This window comes from Gymnoscopelus braueri, assembly GCF_963280865.1.
Source record: "Gymnoscopelus braueri genome assembly, chromosome: 12".
NCBI classification, from domain to species: domain Eukaryota; kingdom Metazoa; phylum Chordata; class Actinopteri; order Myctophiformes; family Myctophidae; genus Gymnoscopelus; species Gymnoscopelus braueri.
In genome coordinates, this window is record NC_137614.1 from 37,938,500 (window position 1) to 37,961,413 (window position 22,914).

At 42.2% G+C, this 22,914-nt stretch overlaps 2 protein-coding genes across 3 annotated transcripts in view; one reads left to right on the forward strand and one right to left on the reverse strand.

Annotated features, from left to right (window-relative positions):
* The window catches only part of LOC308096867 (carbohydrate sulfotransferase 11), a 32,198-nt gene extending 9,764 nt beyond the window's left edge, over window positions 1–22,434 (reverse strand). For both annotated transcript variants that reach the window (XM_080444358.1, XM_080444357.1), the window contains exon 1: window positions 21,773–22,434. In XM_080444358.1, coding sequence (XP_080300484.1) covers window positions 21,773–21,875 — 103 coding nt within the window. In that variant the 5' untranslated portion in view covers window positions 21,876–22,434. The remainder of the gene's footprint in view (window positions 1–21,772) is intronic.
* LOC308096864 (solute carrier family 41 member 3-like) overlaps window positions 1–22,914 on the forward strand; it is a 511,014-nt gene that overhangs the window by 53,192 nt on the left and 434,908 nt on the right. The gene's annotated exons all lie outside the window — the stretch shown is intronic.

Consider the following 22,914-nt stretch of genomic DNA (forward strand, 5'->3'; position numbering starts at 1 on the left):
CAACGATATATCACGATAGTCCTTGTATTCAATTCATAAACACATAAAATAGCACCAAACAGTTCAAATCATCATTACACAAATACAGAGTCGGAAAAACAACTTATATATATATATTTTTTTAATATCGATATTTTTTGGCAGTATATCGATTATTTATCGCGGGAGAAAGTATCGCGATATATTGCGATATCGATATATCGTCCCACCCCTACTACACACCTAATGAAGCCTTTTTTTGACAGTTTTCTGAAACACTTATGTTGCTATCAGAGTTTCTCAACCTTTTTCATGTCAAGGACCCCCAAAATGATATGTATTTGGCTGCGGACCCCCATCTCAAACTATTTAGATCCAGGGACCCCCCCCCCCCCAGAATTAAAGATTTGTGAGTTACAAATGTTCGCTTTAAAAATATATATATTCAAAGATTTGCACAAGTTTTCATGATTTTTCAAAAAGAGCAGATCTACAAGCTCATAGCGCGGCACTTAGTGCCGCGCTATGAGCTTGCAGATCTGCTATTTTTGAATAGCCAAAGTATAAAATAATGGTTAAAGTTCTAAAATCTAAAATGACAGATGCTTTTCCCCGTCTTAATGGGTTAAATAAGCTTTAAACGAGCCCTGTAGGGACCGTCTGTTTCAGAGCTGCAGGCAGAAAGTCTCCCTCCCCTCCCCTCCCCTCCTCCGGTGACGTGACCCTCTCCTCTCCCCCTTTCAAATTCCTTCCTTTCCCCTCATTTACATTGCTTCTATAGGAACAGCTTGTTCCCTGCAAAAAAAAAACTCCTACTCCTCCTCCTCCAGCTAGCTAGCTATACATCCTTCCCTCTCAACTCACGTTTCTTCACCTCCCCCATCCATCCATCCATCTCTATCCATCCATCCGTCGCCGCTTGCCACATCCCTCACTCTCGCCTGAGCTGCCTTTCTCCCAGTTGGCAAGTGAAGTTTCGGGCACACGGCCTGATTCCCTCGTTTGTTCCCAGGTACTTTTTTAATACTAATAGTACTAATAAAAAATAATAACAGCACATAGTGTTAAAGCGGACACTCTGGGAGTACTTTTTTGGGGGGGGCTTACTGTGCAGTGGACTTTGTAGAGCAACTTTCATACACAGAACGTTGCTCAGGGTCGTTTATGGGATCGACAAGAAAGAAAATGTAGAAAACGTTGACACAGTAAAACCTTTAAGTGTATATATACACTTGTACGACCTGACGGTGTACAAAATGTGACACTGACAGAGTTACAGGTGGTGTAAGTGATAGTTATTGGTAATAATAAAACCTAGGTTAAAGCTCTAATTAAGATAGTTATCATAGAGTGTTTGTTCAGTAATTAGGGGTCTTCCAGTCAGTCTGTCCGGCTCTTAGTAAACAGAAAAGTCAGGGATACCAATTGTATCCAAGCAGGAGAGAGAACGCCCCAAGGTCATTTATCAGCTTTATTTTGTTTTGTTTTCCAGCTCCAATTTTGTCTGTTTCCCCCCCCATCACTTCTAATTTCCCTTGTTGTTGCAGTGTCCTGCATGAGTTTTCTCTCTCTTGATTGGATAAAAGTGGTATCCTGACCTGAAAAGTAATTTCTGTTTACTAAAGAGTTGTAAACAGAGTTGTGGATACAATTGGTATCCTGACTTTTCTTAGTTTAGTAAGAGCCGGACAGACTGAATGGACGACCCCTATTACTGAACAAACACTATGATAATTATCTGAATTAGAGCTTTAACATAAGTTTTATTATTACCAAAAACTATCACTTACACCACCTGTAAATCTGACAGTGTCACATGTGTACACTGTCAGTTCCACATGTACACACTAGAATGCCAATATCAGTTTTTACTCTCAGAGTGTCCATTTTAACGCTGTGTGCTGTTATTTTTGGGCGGTGAAACCGCCCCTATAAGTGAGATTTGGAAAAATGTACATTTTCCTGCGCTGAGATCTGGGCCCAGGAAATTTGTAGAATTATCCTGCGCTGTGATTGGCCAATCACAGTCTATTCAGGACTGTGATTGGCCAGTGTCACATGACACATGTGCATAGCCCTATATAAGCAACCATAACTCGAAAAAAACCAAAATTTGGTTTTTTTCGAGTTATGGTTTCGTCCATCATAAAGAGTGTTTCAATAAATGTATTTATCTTTTGTACATGATTGGTTGACTCCATTCAGTATTGTGATTAGCTAGGAATACACCGCCCACTTCACACAGGGTGTGATTTTTTATTAGTACTATTAGCATTAAAAAGTCACTGGGAACGAACGAGGCAATCAGGCCGAGTGCTTGAAAAGGGATGGGGAGACCCATTACTGAACAAACACTCTGTAGCAATAATTATCGGAACATAGAGCTGTTTAGCACCTATTTTAACATGGAAATATCACTCACACCACCTTTAAATCAACACACAGGACTTTACTGGTGGAGCAGTAAAGCAGGGTGGGGGGACTGGGGGTTGTGGTCAGGCTATAGGACAACCTTTCCATTGCCTCACTTTCTGGATTCAAAGGGAAAACGCTGCCGTCGTCCACTTCCTCCTCCTACACCCCTCCTTATCTCTCCTCTGTCTCTCTCTGATCCAAAACACGTTCTCCATTCGAGCATGCCTTGCCTGCCCTCACGCCTCCTCTCCTCCTCCTGTATTCTCCTCTCGTCTCATCTCCTATTGTACCCTCTCGTGCCCCCTCTCTCCCTCCTCTCGTTCCGTCCCATCCCGCTCTCCTCCTCCTCCTCCTCCCAGTCTGTCCCTTCAGGGCTGAGGGGTCCGTCGTTTGTCTGTGGTCCTTCCGAACCGCTTGGCCGACCAGGACAGGAGAGTGATTTGTTTTGCATGTGTGCCAGAGAGAATGCATGCATGCATGCATGCAGCCAGGGGCTGCTTGACGTTGCACGAGAGGAAGAGGGGCTGGGTGGTGGGGGGGAGAGCTGGGAGGAGAGAGAGGGAACGGGAGAACGAGAGACTGAAAAGAGAGTGTGTGCATGACAATTTGTGCACTAGGGCACAGTGGTTCTCAAACCTTTTCATGTCAAGGACCCCCACAATTATATGTATTTGGCCTCGGAAACCCATTTAAAAATGCTTTGTTCCAGGGACCCCCAGAAGCAAAGATTTGAGTTACAAATGTTCGCTTTAAAAAATATTTATATTCAAAAATAGCAGATCTACAAGCTCATAGCGCGGGACTCGGTGCCGCGCTATGAGCTTGTAGATCTGCTATTTTTGAATAGCCAATGTATAAAAGTTTAAAGTGGTTTAAAGTGTTGTGACGCCATATTAACACATTTTGCTGGGGACCCCCCGGTACCCCGCCAAGGACCCCCTGGGGGTCCCCGGACCCCACTTTAAGAACCAATGCGCTACGGTAGTACACGATGAAATGCACAGTATTCATTTCATTCCGAGGGAACGTCTCTACAGAATGATGACACAACGCCAGATGCTCATATGGAAAGCATATCAGTTGAAATGGCAGGAAAAAAAAGAAAAGAACGGGGAGGTGAAAAAAAAGAGGTCAAGTAGTATAAACTGACACAATGTATGTACAGGAGGCTATATGAACCCCCTCAGGGTTCATTTAACTCTGAAGAGTGTACAAATGGAACGTCCATTTGGTTCCATTTGTACTCTCTTCAGAGTTAAAGGGAAAGTTCACCCCCAAAATGACATTTTTCTGAAGATTAGTCACCCCATGGAGACTTGGATTCATGGATATTTTTTATTTTTTGTCGCATTCCTAAGCCAATAATTTGATGACCGGCAGTGGTTCCAGTAGGAGACACAAAGAGTCTCCTTTGTGTCTCCTCCCGGAACGCATTCCTAAGCCAATTATTGGCTTAGGAATGCGACACAAACTAAAAGATATCCATGAATCCAAGTCTCCATGGGGTGACTAATCGATAGAGAAAAAGTCATTTTGGGGGTGAACTATCCCTTTAAGTTCACACTGAGGATTTGTACTGTGTGCAGAGCTGACACAGAGTACCGACACTGGATGTGCTAAGACATTAATCAAAGCAACGTCCCCTTGACCCAGAGGCCTAAATACACTTTACGCCCAATTAATAATCAATAGACCGTGATGCGTTGTTAGCTTGAAAATCTGTTCTTTTAGGCAGGGTGGAACTCTCTGGCACAGTTGCACTAAACTGCTTTGAATCATACTTCAAGGACAACTTTGTGTCAATAGTTAATTACATATCTGAGAGGACAAAAATGACATCTTCTGCTAGCCTCCATTCTGAGGCCTTCCAACGTGTGCATGCTCCTACTGGCTCAGATTATGGAAAACAACTAAATCTGTTACCATAGTTATGCGGAAGATACACACATTTACATAACCATATCACAAGGGGACTATGGTCCAATACAAGCACTGAGTAAATGCATTGAACCAGTCAACGATTGGAGGTGGCAGAAGTCTTTTCAATTACAAAGACAAAAGTGACCAAACCTTGTTGTAGTCAGGGACTACAACTTCCATAGTACATCAGACAACTGCAGTTGATTCAGAATGCTGCTGCCTGAGTCTATAATATCACTCCACTTGTTACACTGCTCCGCCTGACAAAGAATCAATTTCAAAATACATTTCTGATCTCCAATTATCAAGACTTCTCAGGTCTGCTTTCTGAACTCAGAGTCAGAACTAAACAGAGAAGCAGCATTCAGTTTTTCTGCACCACATATCTGGAACAAACTCTCCGAAAATTGCAGGTCTGCTAAAACTTTTAGATCTCTTAATGAAAAGCAGCAGAGCTTTCTGTTTGTCGTTGCCTTTAATTGAGTTTCTTTTTCTGCATGTCATTTCATACTCTTATTTTAATTGTTTTTTATTTGTTTAATTATCCTTTGGAAATGTGTTTCTTTAGCTTTCTCTTGATACTCTGTGTCGTAATGCTTAATGTTTTGTGGGAGGCACATTGAATTCCCTTGTTGTGGTGATATATGCTATATATACAATTAAATGTGCCTTGTCTTGCCTAGGCAAGCGACATTGTCATGTGATGGAATATAAATAAAGCTTTAATGATTCTTGTCTTGAGCCAACGCCTGAAGCTAAAAGACGGTGTAGCTTATTTGTCAAACCAGATCGCTGTTCTTTTCTGCAAGGAAAAGTCTCTCTCTTTCCGTTGTTCCCCCTTTAACCTGTTATTCTGAAGTGTGATTTCAATAAATAAAGACATCAGATGCATTGAATCTTGTCACTTGGGAACTTAAGGTTAAAGTCACTGCTTGGCTATAGGAGGGGGATGTGAGAGTGAATCACAGACAGACAGACAGACAAACATGAGACTGTGCCGTGGCGATCTGATGGGATTTACTCCCCCGAGTCCCCCTCCTCCTTGTTCCGCAGCTCTCATGAATCATCAAAACCCTCCGTCTGTCTGCATCTGAGTCACGCCGTCTGAACACAAGGACGGGCGCTTCAATTTTGGGTTTAACTTGTTGGGACACGCTCCAAACACCGGACCCCGCCATCCACAGCTCGCAAGCCTGTAGGCTAGTGCCGTCCATCATAGAAGAGTTTATTTTTGTTTAATTCCATTTAATTCATTCCCCTATGCTCACTCAATCATGATCGTGGCTTCAGGCTGAGCTCAGAGAAAATGATTTCCTCATTGGAATGAAAGTAACAGGAAAAACGCTGCCCGAGGGCGACAATGACACAAGAAAACAAGTTATAGATGAGGAAACAAAACAATTCACGAGTTTCAGCAGCACTCATACAATAAACTGAAGAGAGTGAGCCCAACAAAACCACAACCAGATGGCTGGGAAAGTGAGACACAGATACTGTACACACATTAATGGTTTATTGTCAGCTTTAAACTCAATTTATACTCGGTCGGTTACCGGCAAGAACTGATCTTCAAGCTAACAACACACAAACTATCAATCAATACAAATACTGCACACATACATACTATGTGAATTATATTCAGAAGTAGCACCCATGCACACGGCACCTTCAAAGCACTTCAAAGCGTGCTTGCTATAATCAATGTTGCATTATGTGACATTAACAAATGATAATTATGACGATGCAATGGAAATGTCTCCATACAGCGAACTATTTCCCTCATCAAGGAACATGGACTTCTCAGTGAGCCCCCGTTATGTCAGAGGCAGCCCACGCAACGTCACATAGATTTGTTTATCTCTATTGGCGCTATACCACCCTGCTCCAAATGAATAAGTAAAAAGGAACCTTAGAATATTCCGTTAGGAAAAATGGCGAACCCTTAAAAAATGGCAATTGGACCCCAACGGAAACAAGACCGCAAGGACTTTTTTGGTCAGATCTTTTAGACAAAAGTATTATAAATGTAACTGTGTTGTTTTACATTCTTTTGCCTAATAAAAATGTCAATCAATGGGGCCAGCCAAACTGGCTGAGTAGCAGTGGGCTACTAGAGTAGAGGCCTGGTAGGATAAAAAAGAAAAACAGCAGAACTAGAGGTCCTGGTAGGATAGAAAACCAGCAGTACTAGTATAAAAGGTCCTGGCAGGATAGGAAACCAGCAGTACAAAAAGTCCTGGTTGGACAGAAAACAAGCAGTACTAACTGGTCCTAGCAGGATAGAAAATCTGCAGTAGTAGAGAGGTCCTGGTACAATCGAAAACCTGCCGTACTAGACGTCCTGGTAGGATAGAAAACCAGATGCAAAAGGGGCAGTACTAGGAGTCCTGAAGATAGACAAACCATCAGTATTATTATGGGGTCCACTCACTGCTGCAGAGGACACACAACCCCCATGGTGGGTAGAAATACTGTGCGTAATACTCATGTGTCAACAACACGCAGTGCAGGGGGTGGTGTATCAAAACCACCCATCTTTCCTTCCTCTCACTTATCTCCCCAGCTCTCTGTCACCTCGCTTCCTGTCTCTCGCGTTTGCGTCAGTAACTGTCTGTCACTTCCTCTTTCCTGGGCCCACAGTGAAACCGTCACTGATAGAATGAGGCTTCTCCAGTGTTGGTAAACATACTGTCTCTGTCGGGTGGAAACCCTCTCTATGCCAGGGGTCTTCAACGTTTTTTTCAGGCCAAGGACCCCCTAGTTGAGAGAGAGATGAAACAGGGACCCCCTCTATATTGTATAAAATTGTGTTGCAGATTAAACTTCTTCTTTTTTCACTTGGTCTGCTCTTTTTTCCCTCTTCTACACCTATACCTCTTTGCCAAAAATAGCCGATCTACAAGCTCACAACGCCTCGCGCGTTGTGCGCTTGTAGATCTGCTATTTTTTGGCTAAAGTTCTCCTCAGAAAAGGGATGCTGGGGTTCAAGTGGTTAATGTAAAAAGAAAAATCATATCACAGAAAGATTTGGCGGACCCCGTGTAGTAACCCTGAGGACCCCCTAGGGGTCCCGGACCCCCTGTTGAAGACCCCTGCTCTATGCACAAACATGGATTAAAGCAAAATAAAATCTCACGACTGAATTTATGTGCGATTTGTGAAACCTAATGAAAGGAGCCCACCACACTAGCACGGATTCCTAAACAATTAACACAATATGTAAAATGTTTATGTTTTAGTAATATTGTTCCTGCTGTTCTACATGCTGCCAACCAGGTGAAGAAATCACAGATAAGAGGCTTTAACCTTTGCTTTTATATGAAATATCCCAGACTATTAAGATTTTATGGAAGATGCTTCTGAACATATTGCTGGTTTGAACACAAATGCTCTAATCTTTCAAATAATAACCGAAAATAGCCGCATAGTCTCAATGAGTCTGTGACGCATTGAGAGCTTGTAGGTTGGCTATTTTCGCTGCGCAACATGCTTCCATAGAAGACATGCTGGCTTGCTTCTATGGAATCCAAATGACTGAAGAAGAACTCAGACTGAGAACTTTAATCCAGTGCCAAAAACGTTACTTTTCAGGAAGTGGAAAAACTGTCCTGTGCTCCAGTGAATCCTGTGTCTCAAGCTCTCTCTACTGTATTAAATCAAATAAAGAAAAAAAGATCATGCACCGTTTTACCCGTCCATCATCCCAGCTGAACAAAGAGGCCCCACAGCCGCATTTTACTAACTCCATTGCGGCTGCATGTTTTCCTTATCAACATTAGTGTCATCCACAGAGTAATGTGCGAGAGTGTGAGAGATGCATAAATTGTGTTTGTGGTGTTTCGCTTCAGTAATATAATAAAAAGCCTCTCTCTCTGTTTTATGGCCGAGTCCTCATCCTTTGGTTGGGTCTGGAATAAATCTTTCTCTCCCTCTTATCGTCAGGACTCTGCTCTCGGTTTCTCAATAGCAGAAGTCGATAGCACTTGAAAGTGCCGTTTGCCTTTTACGAGGAATGCCTAATGGAAGTTGTGCCCCATAAACTGAAAAGCGAAACCCAATGAAATGCCCCGTGACCTGATCGTTCGCGAAAGCCCATTTTGCGTAGACATGGGAGATACCCAAAAGCGGCGGAGAAGGGGGGGAACCAGGCGAAACAAATGGAAACAACGTAACATCAAGCGTGAGGTCGATCCAAAAATAGTCCCTGGAGAAAAGACTGATTTACTGGTTAAATTCAAACTGATTTATGACTTACATAACCCTACAATGATGGTGATTTAATTATGCAGGTAGGGGGGGGGGGTGGTATCATATAATGTATGACTGAACCTGTAAATAAATCATATGTATTGATGCTGGTATTCATCCTTTACGGATGAATGTCATTTTGTGGAGCTAGGCTCTCAGCCAGCTCTTCGTTTTGTCTAAAGCGAGGAACACCCTCATTTTGCACAATTAATGTCTAAGTTGCCTTAAATGTCTTCCTTAAAGTAGGCCTCATCTATAACGTCCCTTTGTGACTTTTGCCCCATTACTTTCTGTAATGCTACTGTGCTACGCAAGCTTGTAGATCTGCTACTTTCAGTTGTACTCGATTAGTTCCATCAACTTGTTGCACACTCTGATAAATTCTTGACATGCTTCAGGAATCGGGATCATCCACACAAAAACGGGACAGAAACCCTCATTGTGTTACTGACATGTTAACGGCTCTCAACCAAAGGAGAACCAGCCTACAAGCCATGAGCGGTAAATGTTGACACGTTCCGTACATGTTGTCATGTTGGGCAAATAGTGGCCGCGGTGCCACAAAGTCTCACTTCAACATCTAGATGTCAGAGTTCAGGCTTTAACCTGAAATACATCAACATGTCAACCCCTTCAATTCAACCCAGGCCTCTTCACAAGTAAATGGCTGCCATCCCTATGCTGAAAAGCAGAAGAGCTTTCTGTTTGTCGTTGCCTTTAATTGAGTTATAACTTGTTCTGCGTGTCATTTCATTCGCTGTTTTTGATCTTCTTATTTTAATTGTTTTTTTTATTTGTTTAATTATCCTTTTAAAATGTGTTTCTTTAGCTTTCTCTTAATACTCTGTGTCGTAATGCTTAATGTTTTGTGTGAGGCACGTTGAATTCCCTTGTTGCATCATAGGTGAACCTTTTCAAACAAGATGTTCAAAAATGAGCAAAGATAGCAGAAATATAAAACAGAGCTTAAGTGATTAAAGGGAAACATTCCAACTATACATTAAAAAGGAAACTGTCACATGTTTCATGTACAGTTCAATTCATATTTACACTATTTTGACATTCTCAGTATTGTATAATTCATACGATGCATTTTGTAGACAAGCACCAGCCTGGCATGTTTATGGCATTCATATTTTCAGGTCACTATAACGCTGTAAACAATACGAACAAGGATGATGTCACAACCAGAGGTGGACGAAGTACTCGACCGCAGTACTTGAGTAAGAGTACAGATACTCCTCTGGTCAAATTTACTCCACTACAAGTAAAAGTAGCTCAGTCAAAATGTTACTCAAGTAAGAGTAAAAAAGTCATTGCTTTTAAATATACGTAAGTATTCAAATGTACATGCTTTTAAAAATACTTAAAGTACAAGTAAAAGTACATGCTTTTAAAAATACTTAAAGTAAGAGTAAAAGTAAAAGTAGGAGAAAACAGAAGCCAGAAACACGGTTAGTGCGAGAGCAGAAGTGTGTTTGCATTTTAGGGAAGAAAAAAAAACAGCCATCCTAATCAGTATTTTACAGCCGTCCTAGAAAGGTACTTGAGTAAAAGTAAAATATTTGTACTTGGAGTAGTAAGTATTAAAAAAAATTGAATACTCAAGTACAGTACAGATCCTCAGAATATGTACTTAAGTACAGTACTCAAGTACATTTACTCCGTTACTGTCCACCACTGGTCAAAACCACCAAGGACAGCGGTTTGAAAACCAGGAAGGTTTTCCTTTTAACATACAGTAAATCAAGACTAATTTATGATCCTGTGCACGACAGCGTCGCAAACCAAAAATAGCCGAACTACAAGCCCTCAACGTGCGACAAAGCCTTAAACCTTAATCTGGAAGGCCCAAACAAATTAGCCTATTGTACACACACACACACACACACACACGTTGGGCTGAAAGGAGGTGAACAAAGTTCATGTCTAACGTGTGTTAATGTTCCCTGGTTCCTTTTCAGTACAATAAAGTACAGTACAGCTTTAGTAGGCTAGTGTAGTTCTAGTGTGGCTCCACGTTCAGAGCAGTGCAACTCATTAGCTTACATGAGCTGTAAGGAACTTACATGTCCTATATTCTAAGATCACTATAGTATTGCTCTGGCCCTTTACTCTTATCTCATTTGATCAATTGTAATGTCGGTACTTATGGAATCAAAATTCAAAACGTATACTAAACTTTAACCCATTAAGACCTGGAACGCGTCTGTATCATTTTTTGATTTGAGCTAAAAAAGCATTATTTTACACTTTGGCTATTCAAAAATAGCAGATATACAAGCTCATAGCGCGGCACCGAGTGCCTCGCTATGAACTCTGCTATTTTTGAAAAATTATGAAAATGTGTGCAAATCTTTGAATATATATTGTTTTAAAGAAAACATTTTTAACTCAAATCTTTGCTTCTGGGGGTCCCTGGAACAAAATATTTTGAGATGGGGGTCCGCGGCCAAATACATATCATTTTGGGGGTCCTTGACATGAAAAAGTTTGAGCATCACTGATATAGAAACATACGTTTTTCAGAATAATGTTGAGATTTAGAAGACATTTGTAGAATCGGCTTCAGCTCTTAAAGGGTTAAAAAAAGAAAAAGCTATCAGGTAAGTAGTGCACTGGGAAAAGGAAAAGAGTACCAGACACCAGGTATATTACAGTAATCTTGGCCCTTCAGACTGTCAAAACATCTAAGATTGAATGGCAGCCTCAAATCACATGCAAATTTTAAAAAAAAGTTTTGAGAACCACTGGTCAAAGTACACGTGATTGTACAGACAGTAAGGCTTTACCTAGCAAGAAATGATTCCACATTCCACAATGTACACATGATTACAGTCCTCTGTTACAAATGGTCCGTGCTGTCAGAGGCGACAGCCAGAAGGCAACTGGCTTAAAAATGTGCATGTGACGGCGTGTTTGGAATAACAATAAACTACCTTTTGATGCTCCCCCAAGTGCACACGCACACACACACACACACACACACACAGAGTAGCCTGTGGGTTTAGCGAGGCAGAACAAATAGCCAGCAGGTGTAGCATGTGGAGTGTGCTTCGCCATGGGCAACGTGTGAGGAGCTTGTTGATTTCACAAGACCCACAGTGATACCTGTCTGCTTCAGAAGATGCTACGTGGCTCTCTGTGTGTGTGTGTGTGTGTGTGTGTGTGTGTGTGTGTGTGTGTGTGTGTGTGTGTGCACACACACACACACTCACATGCGCACCTGTTTGTGTACAAAAAGATTTATATGCATAGATTAGGCAAAGATTACAGAGTGTATGAGTCGGTGTATGAGTGTATTTTGGTATAAACACAAAGTGTGTGTGTGTGTGTGTGTGTGTGTGTGTGTGTGTGTGTGTGTGTGTGTGCGCGCACAAGTGTTCATGTGAACACAAAGTAGTGTGTACTATGACTTAAGAGACAGAGATCACAAAGCAAGGTGTGTGGTCACAGATCAGAGTTTGCCTTGAAGTTAACTCTCTATGGAGCTGTAATCTCCATCAGTGCAGTTTATTTTTGGGGGGATAATTTATTTAATTGCATTTTTTTTTAATATATCAATGAATCTATTGACACGTTTGTCAGACTTCTGATTAAACAAGCATTACAACCTAGGGATGAAATGATCAATTGATTATTGCATGAAACTATTAATATATTATTCAGTAAATAATAATCTAATAACCTACAACATATGCTATAAAGCAATTTGAGGCTTAGGCTTATTTATTCTCAGTAGTAACCATCAGTGAGGGTTTAGATGCCTATGCTAATATTTCATTTTAATCATATCACTGACTGTATATTACATGAATTTACATAATTCGTGGAATAAGCTTGGTGAAGACCTCACTGGGAACACAAATCCACAGCAAAACCATTAATTAATCCAACTCTTAAGAGTTACAAAAGGATAAATGAACATTGTGTATTTTTTGACTGTGTACAATATATCGATGAAAACAGTGAATAAAGCATGCACATCCAAAGTTTACCAGCAAAGGTGAGCCTCTGGCTCGAAACGTCACATTTGGTGGTAATAAAATACCTTTGGAGCATGGATCCAGTGTGCGGACTTTACTTTTTCCTACAGTCTATCGATGCCCATCCTCTCTGAAGACAGATGAGGGCTCCTCGGTCTTTCAGAGGTGTGTGTCAAGTTGAAATGGACAGGCGGTGTTTTGTGTAAACGGCGGAGCTGTCACTTCACTTCTATCACATGAGTGTGGATTTGACCTGGCTTGTACGACAGCCGCTGGGCGCCTCACGGCTTGACAAGTACATCGCCCTCCTCCCACGTGCTGAGCTAGCACCCTGGCCTGCATGCATGGACACGCATACACGCACGCACGCACGCACGCACACACACACACACACACACACACACACTTTCATACACACTGCAGTAGTGTAACGACAGTGCAAAGTCTGGGTAATACAGACGGAAAGCAAGAGAGGGAAAGAGTGTGAGAAAGAAATCGAAGAGAACTACAAAAGAAACATGTCATAGCGCCACCATGAGGTCGATTTGGGATAGAGGTTCTTCCTTGGCCTACTTGGAGTGTGCGTGAAAAATGTCACACCGATCGAGCCAGCGGTTTCCGAGATTAGCTGTCCACAGACACACACACACACGGATAGACAGGGGTGAAAACAAAATCTCTGGCCATTGGTCGCACGGACTGGCGGAGAAAAATTATATATACATATATTTAGAGAGAGAGAGAGAGAGAGAGAGAGACAAGTTATTGATGGAGGGAGACTCACTAACATTAGTATGTCAATTCTGTAAAGTGCCCATTTTCACAGAGTAAAATTAACACTCCAAATTTGACTGTGCAAATGTGGGCTAGTCCAGTAGTCCATATAACATTCTTGTCTCATTCTGATCCATTTGGAGCACACTGCAGCGATCCACTCTCACCTAGCATCCAGTATTACTAATCAATGACCTATCAACAATAACTGAGTTATCAATCACTCATTATTTCCAAGGTCTAAGATGCAAACACTCACAGAACAGACTTTCTGGTTTTCTGGTAACTGTGATAAAACCTCATTCAAGTAACTTTCCAACAATGCATTAAGTTTATAAGGCTGTTGGCTTACGCTGCTTTCCCAAATGACTATTATGATACAATACTGGAGGGACTCGCATTTTCCGGAGTGCCAAATCTACTCGTGCACACTTCAAAATGCTGACCCTTATGGGTCCATTTTTACACTCCCACGAGTTAAATCAACACTCTGGATTTTGCAGTGCAGGAACCCAAGACAATGATTCCCCGAAACAATAATACACACTTGGCTTTTAGTCCTGTGCAAAACACCCCATCGTAACTGTTGGAATGTGATTGTGCAATGACGGCTGTGCGGTGCATGTGTGGGTGATGTGTGTTGATATGAGCATGTGTACACACGTGCATAGATCTCAACCAGGGTTGAAATAAACAAAACAAAAAATCTAAACTGAAATTGAAAACAAAAAAGTCAAAAACAAAAATGTTAACTCTGATAACCTGGGTTATTTACACAACGTGAACAAGGCTACTAGGTTCAGGCCAGTGATGGCTTGAAGCAACAGCTTGTCAAAGTGTGAGGAGAAGAATGTCTGTGTATGTACAGAGGTATCCTGCAGTGAACATCCATAAGGATTCCATGAGGTGCTTTTTCATGTTCTGCCTGACACTCGCCTCAAGACACTATTTATATCTGTCTGTGGCTGTGACTGTGAAAGTAGAGCAGTTTTGTTTGTGATGTGGGAAATGGTATGTCTCCCCATGTTATACTGACCTCACATCAGAACAATGGGAAATATGGATAAAATCAGCCAAATGTCCCCTTTAAGACAGGAAAACTGATATCTACTGGGCTACTGAAATAATACATTGGGACAGCTGGAAAAACTGGCCCAGGACCGGGACGCCTGGAGAGCACTTGTTCGTGGCCTATGCACAAAGTTGGCTATGGGACTAAGTAAGTAACTGAAATAATGAAAGAACTCGTGAATTCCACCCATCTACGCTTCTCAGTGGATAACATTACATTTGCTGGGTTATTTCATTCATCTACAAAGGGAAGAGAGGTCTTTGCAATTTGCAGACACCTTAAGAATAGTAAAGCTTAGATGGAGACAGTGGCGAACGGAAGAAGCCAGCTGCTGGGAATGGGACTCGATCCAGTGAGCGTGTGTTGTGTGCGGTTTCCACAAGACGGGGCATCAACCTATACAGTGCTGGCAATGTTCCCTGGCCTGGCTGCTTCCAACTTCTAGCCGTTCCCTTGCCTGATCTGTTTCTAACTTACAGTACTGCACTCATTCTACACAGCATGCCTCTCTCTCCACGCAGCAGAGTTCCTCTTCAAAGCACAGTTCTCCTTTTGGATGGTAGTCTTTGATGTAAAAACTGAGGGTGTTATGAGAAATGAGCAGAGAGTGCGGACTATGTTTCGATTTCAATTCAGGCACTTAGCAGACACTCTTATCCAGAGCAACTTAGAACTTGCAAGTGTGAGGTCGGAGTAAGCAGAGAAAGCATGAACCCTAGTCAACAAACATCGGGGTAAATCACTCAAGGAGAGTGCAAAAATGCAGCACATTAAGGAAACTAGGATACCAGGTAAACATCAAACCTAGCATCTGTCCAAACAAATGCCATCTAAATAACATTTGTGGTAAAGAAAACTGATTAGAATTTGTTTTAATATATAAAAATATATAAAATAATACATCGTAATAACCAAAAACATGAACATGAAAAAGTAACCAACATATATCTGCATAGAAGCCGTGTTTACATTTTATTCCAACTCCATCAGAAGAAACTGGCCCATTTCCAAAAGTAGTTTCAGCCCATTTTTAATGGCTTCTATAAAACCTTTTATAACCCGTTCAACAGGTGACAGTATTGTGTAAACTGCCCTTCCAAATAACGGCTTATAGATACTCTTTTGGCACATCCTGGGCTCGCCTTCTTCCGTTCAATAATTGCAGGAGTAGCAGAGTATAATAAAGGTTGTTTCAGCAGAAACATCTTCATGAGTCACCTGCTAGTCTGTTCAATTGCCCCATCGTATTGCTAAGGAATTCAATGTTGTATGTACAGTATGAATCCAAACCACCACCTGTGTTTACTCTGAGAGTGTACAGATGTGACCAAATGGACCGTTTTAGCATCCGCCTCATCTGCAGTCTTTCCATTTGTGTATATTATAATCCATTGCACTCATAAATATAGCATCATATGGTGCTATAGGGGGCCCAGTTCAGTCAGAGTACAGTGGGAACAGATGAAGAGCTGGGTAACGAGCTGATACAACAAAAGGAAAAGTGGTATAAGATGGGCGTAAGTAAGTACTAACTAAGTAGCCTACTGAGCGCTGACGGTATCTGAGCCGCTCCACCTCAGCAATCCATCTCCCAGGGTTCTAGTGTCTTGTAAAGGGGAAAGACGGCCTCGTTACTCTGCTAATAGCAACATCTATATACAGTGTATATGTGTATGTGTCCTTGCATGCTTTCCTATTCCTTTATTTTATTTTATTTCATTAAATTCCAGTACTATTCTTATTATGAGTTGTATATTGAATTGCTGTTGATTCACAGTCTTACAGGACTTGCCACACCAACATTGTGCTTGTAGTGACTGACAAACACTCTTGACTTTCTTGAAGCCACACTGACCTACTTACTTATTTCTCTTTTTGCTGAGTGGGGAACACACCTTTTCCACCTTGACATCTGATTTTAAAACCCCAGACACAGCGAGATAGAGGAATTCTCAGTCAGCCTTCTCACCCAAACCGGAAGCCAGTTATCTACGTGGAACTGATGCCACCGCCTCCATAGCACTGTTTATAGACGCACAGGTCTGAGATGGCTTTGCTGATGGTGTTGTCGAACCCAATTCAAGTCACACACATTGACAGCTGCTTTCAGTGGACGTGTGTGTTCTCAGGGGACAGCCATGACAATTGGAGGTTGCAGAGCTATGAGTACAGACTTTCCTTGCAGTGGCTGTTACTGTGAGCATGGTCATACTTTGGCAGCGTACCGCTTCTCTGATAAAAGGCCCCCAGTGATTAGGCATGTTCACATAGCCACATGGGTTGACTGAGACTAGAATTAAGCAACATTACACGACAGGGTGTGTGCACAGACCAAAACCCAACATCAGAAAAGAACCGAAGAAAACAGAAGAGAGAAACAAAAAAGAAAAAAAAACGTTGGATTCGTGATCTTCAGACCCGGTTTGTGATACACAGTTATTAGAGGACACCCTGTGCTTATTTGATGGCCTGTGTATGTGTCCTGCACCATGTCTTTCAAGTGGCCTACAGTATGTGGTTAACGGTGTGCCTGTGAAGCACACAAGACAAGCCTCGACAGGACAGCAGACATACACCCACACTGTAAAAACATGTTAATTTAAAGGACCATACCAGCATTTTTGACGTCTGAAAAAATGTATAATAATAATCACATGAAACTTAAGACACTTAATCCAAAAGGGAGTGTGAGTTCCATATGCATGGGTATGCATGGGACATGGGTTTTGCCTCTGGCACAATGGACCAGAATAAAGTGGCAAGTTTTGTTTAATTTCAAGGTGTTTAAGCAGTTGAACCCTATATACATAGTTGTCTGGGGTCCCCCAGTGCTCTATACTAGAACCCCTCCTGTTTCCCTCTAATATTGTCTCCAAAAATAGCAGTTCTACAAGCTCCCAACGCTTAGCAATGGCTATTTTCACAGAAAGTTTGCCCACAGAAATAAGAGGACACATGTCAGAAGGGCTGGTATGCTCTTTTAACTCTGGGAGTGTACAAATGTAACCAAAACCACCACATTTGTACACTTTCTGCGAGTTATACAGTAAATGGGTAAAGTTACACTGAGGTAGCCTGGAAACCAGACGAATCTGCCAGTGCAAAAAAGAAAATAGCCCTCGGCAGATTTCGTCTGGCTCCGCTCGGTTTATGCTTGGATTTCCCTGCTGCCCCTGAAGTTGCGGGGCACCAATCAGGGCCCAGTATGCAAATATGAGGCGGTTTTATCACCAGAGGCATTTTTTTAATTCGCCCCTTGGAAATGCAGGTCCCACACAGAGATTTCAAACTAATATCTACGCAGTGATATATTAGTCTCCCCATGCCAGGCTAACACTGAGGATTTTACTGTGAAGCTGGTACAAGCGTAAGAGTCAGGCACTGACTTGACTTGATTAAATATGATGACTTACAGTCATTTAAAAGGGCATGAAATAATGTGGGGCATGAACATGTAATATCCCTGCTATAATTGAAGGAATTCCCTGTAATTACCCTGACGACATCTCTCTGTTGAGGCCTGCATGAACATTACCATCTATGATCATGCTGAACTTATTATGACGTTGATTTGAAATGGCACAGCAAATTGGTTCTGTGCTGTGGTTTCACATCCAATCTGGGTGTGTCCAGGAGCTTATTAAGTGTTTGTATAGAGGTCAGCAGTGTGGCGCCGGAAGTAGAAATTCCATGAATTTTCTGCATAGAGAACTCTAACAGCTATAATGTCGTAAACAATCCAATGTAGACCTGCCACGCGCGACGTGGTTGTAAAATGATAGATGCTCCTGTAGAAGCCACATGTCTGTATGCAATCAATCTAGTTGTAAGAAAAACATCTTTCATTCGCAATGTCATGGAGAAATACTATACTACCCACAATCCTACAGTGTAGCAGCAACGTCTCTGTTTGGATTGATTGATTAAATACTTTATCAACAGTTTGCAAAAAGTACAGAGGTACAGTTATACAATAATGCTAAAAGGATAACACAAAAAGCACGCATAGTCAAAATGCCATTGGATGAGTGCTCCAGCTAGTGTCCTCAGTGCATTTCTGCTGACCAACGAGCAGATCCTGCCCAAAAATCTTGTTCCTTGGTTGACTTTCTTGATTACTTTTGTTGCCATTTTTTCACTGGAAAAAATACAACCCAGGTAGGTAATTTCTTCTTTCCTTGTGATAACATTGTCACCCACTATGACTGAAATCTGTGGCCTTACTGGGGTTCATTTTGGACCCAAAAAGAATGGATTCAGTTTTGCCCCGGTGTAATGACAGCATGTTGTAAGCAAGCCATGTGCAGATTTTATCAAGCTCAGAGCTAAGGGCTTTTTCAACCTGCAAGTTGTCCTTGTCCGAGACCAGGAGATCCGAGTCATCCGCAAACAAGAACAAATTGCAGTCACATCATGCTGATGTCATGTCGTTAACATACATTAGGAACAGTAAAAGCCTTAGTATGCTTCCTTGAGGAACGCCACAGCTCACTGGGAGGGGGGAGGACATGGTTCTGTTCAAATCCACCACCTGTTCTCTCCCCTCCAGATAGGATTTCATCCAGTTCACGGATGCACTATCAAAACCGATTGCCTTTAACTTATCAATCAGTATGTGATTTACAGTGTCAAATGCCTTTTAAAAAGGTCCAGCATGACCATGCTGCAGTATTTGCCCGAGTCCACTTCACGTTTGATGTAGTCGGTCAAATAGGAGGAGGAGCTCGCATTATCATTAAAATGTTAATGGCCCCGCGAATGTCACATGAGTTTCTGCTACACTAGATGCCACAGTCCGGAGTCACACCATCACACATCGTGGTCGAAAAGTACTACTTGTCAACTAAAATATTATAACAGAAAACTATTAACAATATAAACACTAACGCTTAAGAAGAAGCAAGCTAAACACGTGTTTGGTTGGAAGCATTTGAACGGTACTATACACAATGGTTTATGGTTTGAGTAGTTCCTTCACTCTTAAAATGTGTACACAGTCTTGTACCTTGCATTTAAATTATGGTCACATCTGGTTGGTTTGATTCCAGGCGAGGCTTAAAAGTCTTTATATGAGGATTTTCTGAAATGTCTTTGGGGTAAATTAATGGGAAATTCTCTTCTGGCGACAGAGCGCCATTCTAAAAGTGGGCGGGAACTGTGGAGCACTATAATGTAAGGAATTACATATGATTTAACAGGCGTTTCTCAGACCTTCAAGCTGACAGAGAAGATACAGTAGTCTGTGTCCTTCCGCACACACACATGCACGCCCGCACACACAAGCACACACACCTCTAATTGTGCCCTTCTAAATGTTGGCCTGCATGATGCCTCTTGGGTGTGTCCTGACTGAGCTCAGCTGTTTTCATAATTTGTTTACGGTTCGATTTAATAGACGACCGACATTCAAACCATTCATTCAACGTCATTTAACTGTGGTGTGAAATACACTGATCACTAGAGCCAGGGATCATTTTGGAAAATAACCATACTGTACCTGTCTGAATACCGGTAGTAATAAGTGATACTAACTTGTTTTGAATATCAGTCATTTAACTGCACTTCCTCAAGTATAACACACATCTTAATATAAACCACTGACATGGTGAGGATCATATTTATTTGTTGTTTAACTTAATAAACGAATCATTCAAAATGTTATTGTAATAGAGATGCATGGATGTACAGTAGCATGTAATACAGCATGTGTGCCCCTTAACTCAGAACTGACCGCCAGAAATCTCCACCACACACACACACATTCTAAATGTCACTTCATAAATTAATCTCTCTCAGCCCTCCTCTTCTCCTCCAGTCCAGTCCCTCTAGGGGAGGATCAAACCAACCTGAGTCGTGAGTCACAACAGACAGACTCAAGAGAGGAAAGAAGAACTAAATCCATTAGTCTGATATGCCCTGTGTTATACTTTGTCGTACAAAGGGTGTCACGTAAAATTAGCTGATCTACAAGGAAAGCTCACAATTGCGAGATTGTAGATATGCTACTTTCAGTATTACTTGGTATCTCAAAGGTATCATAGTTTCTCAGTTCTGAGAAATACTAAGTCATTATTTTTTAGATACTACGTCATTATTTTTAGATACTAAGTCATAATAGGTTTCTCATTATTATAACTTACACACGGGGCTGGGCGATATCATGTAAACAAATATCACAATATTTACCAAATATTATTGTGACGATGTTGTGGGGATGACAGTTGGTGCTTTCACAACATATATTTCTACAGTAAGAGATAAGAGTTCAATAGCTACTAATCATAAGTAATAATGCATAACAACTGCATAAAAAGGCAAATATTAGAACAGTTAGGGCAGTCAGGTAGGTTACATCACTTAACTGTAACACAGCCTTTAAAACCAGGAAAAGACTATACGTATATGTAATCTCACAATATTACAATGTCCAGCCCCTATACATACAAGATGTATGTTTCTTTTCATCGCATTAGCAGGGGCTTTGGTACCGTAACATCCTCTGTTAATTCTTACCAATTTAACTCGGATATTGTACAAATGTAACCAAATGGACGCTTAGTTACGGGTCTTACAGGTCCATTTAGTTACATTTGTGCACTCTCAAGAGTGGAAATGAACTGAACACTTTGACAGAATAGAGAAGAGAAGAGGGGAGAAAGTTTGGGCTGAAAAGGCAGGGAGAGGAATGCAATGGGGGGGTTCCTGCTGAAAACGGAGGGGGGCTTTCAAAACATTCCACTGTTCACAGTGAGCTTATTCATACGGGGCCACTTCATTGTGTGCGTGTGTGTGTGTGTGTGTGTGTGTGTGTGTGTGTGTGTGTGTGTGTGTGTGTGTGTGTGTGTGTGTGTGTGTGTGTGTGTGTGTGTGTGTGTGTGTGTGTGTGTTATAATAATGATAAGTGTCGTTCTCGCCAGTGTTGCCATGTCCGCTTATTATAAGCGACTTTTGGCTTGTTCATTTCTGTAAAGTTACTGGTAGTTGTGCGGGTTGCAGTTTTTTGGGCTTGTTTCTAAAGTGTAGTTGCTTATTTGGGCTTGCTTCCTAATGCCATTTAAACCAGTGGTTCGTAAACATTTTCATGTCAAGGACCCCCAAATCCATATATATTTGTAGACCCACCCGTCTGAAGATCTTTTGTGCCAGAGACCCCCATACAAGATGTTGTGGATTTGAAAATAATCCTACATGTTTTCTCCAAGATTTTTCTTTGAAAATAGCAGATCTACAAGCTCACAACAGCTCTTGTAGGTCGGCTATTTTCAAATAGCCAATGTATGGAGTTAAGAGTGCTCGTGTGGCTTCTTTTCCCTAGAACCCGTTGCTTATTTCTCTCGCAAAACCTGGCAACGCTGCATAAGTGTCTCTCTTATCTTACCTGTCCTGGTGATGCTCTGGAAGTACAGGACGAGGATGAAGAGCGAGCCGAGGCACATGGCCAGGAACACGCGTCCTCCTCCGCGAAAGGGCATCATCCTCATCCTGAACGGCCCGCCGGACCGACCCGATCCGATCTAGCCCGGGCCGGCCTCCTGCCGCCTCCTCCTCCCTCCCGCTACCCGGGGCTCCTCCGCTCCGGCCGGCACCGTCCGCTGCTGCAGGCTCATGCAGCGGTCCTCCTCCTCCTCCTCCTCCCTTCCTTTACCTCCCCTCTGCAGCCACGCTCAGCCCCGGGGAAATGACAATAATAACACGGGGCGGGGCGGAGGATGAAGAGAATGTTGATCGAACATGGATCGATTTCTTCCGAATCTCTTGGCCGTCTCGAAAACGAGCCGGGTCGCTCCTTCTTCTTCTCCGCGGATCGGAGCGAGCCCGTGATTGAAGCAGTGAGACGGAGACCCCCCTCTCTCTCTCTCCCTCAAGAAAGACCCCAGTCTTTTGTTGGTTGATCGGAGGACTTTTGATTCTGCAGGGGGAAGATTAAAAAACTGAAGAAAAGACGTCCAAAATCCGTCCCCCCCGGCGGAACGAAGTTCAACGTGTCCTTTCTTCGTTCCTTCCTCTGAGTCTCCAGTCTCTCTCCACCGAGGGGCTTCTTGTTGTAGTTTTGTGTCAGAGGGTTGAAAACTTCTGCTCAGCGTTGCCAGATTTTGCGAGAGAAATAAGCAACCAGGTCTATCAAAACAAGCCCAAAAGAAGCAACATCCCTTGCTAATTGAAAAAAAAAGCCGATCTACAAGCCCATAACGCGTCGCGATGCGACGCGTTGAACAACAAACAAGCCCCAAAAAAAACGCAACCCGCAACTAGCAATATTTCAAGCGACTTTACAGAAACATAAGCCCAAATTCGCTTATAATAAGCGGACATGGCAACACTTCTTCTGCTTCTGCTTCCCCCTGACAACATGGACGGAACGGAGGGGGCCGTGACGTCACGCCCAGGGGCGGATTTTAGGGGTTTTCAGACTCGTTTCCATGGCGCTGTGCTGCCAACTAGTGACCCCTCCACTGCCCACAGTCCCACACTGTACTATAATATAATATAATGTAATCTAATGTAATATACTGTAGATCA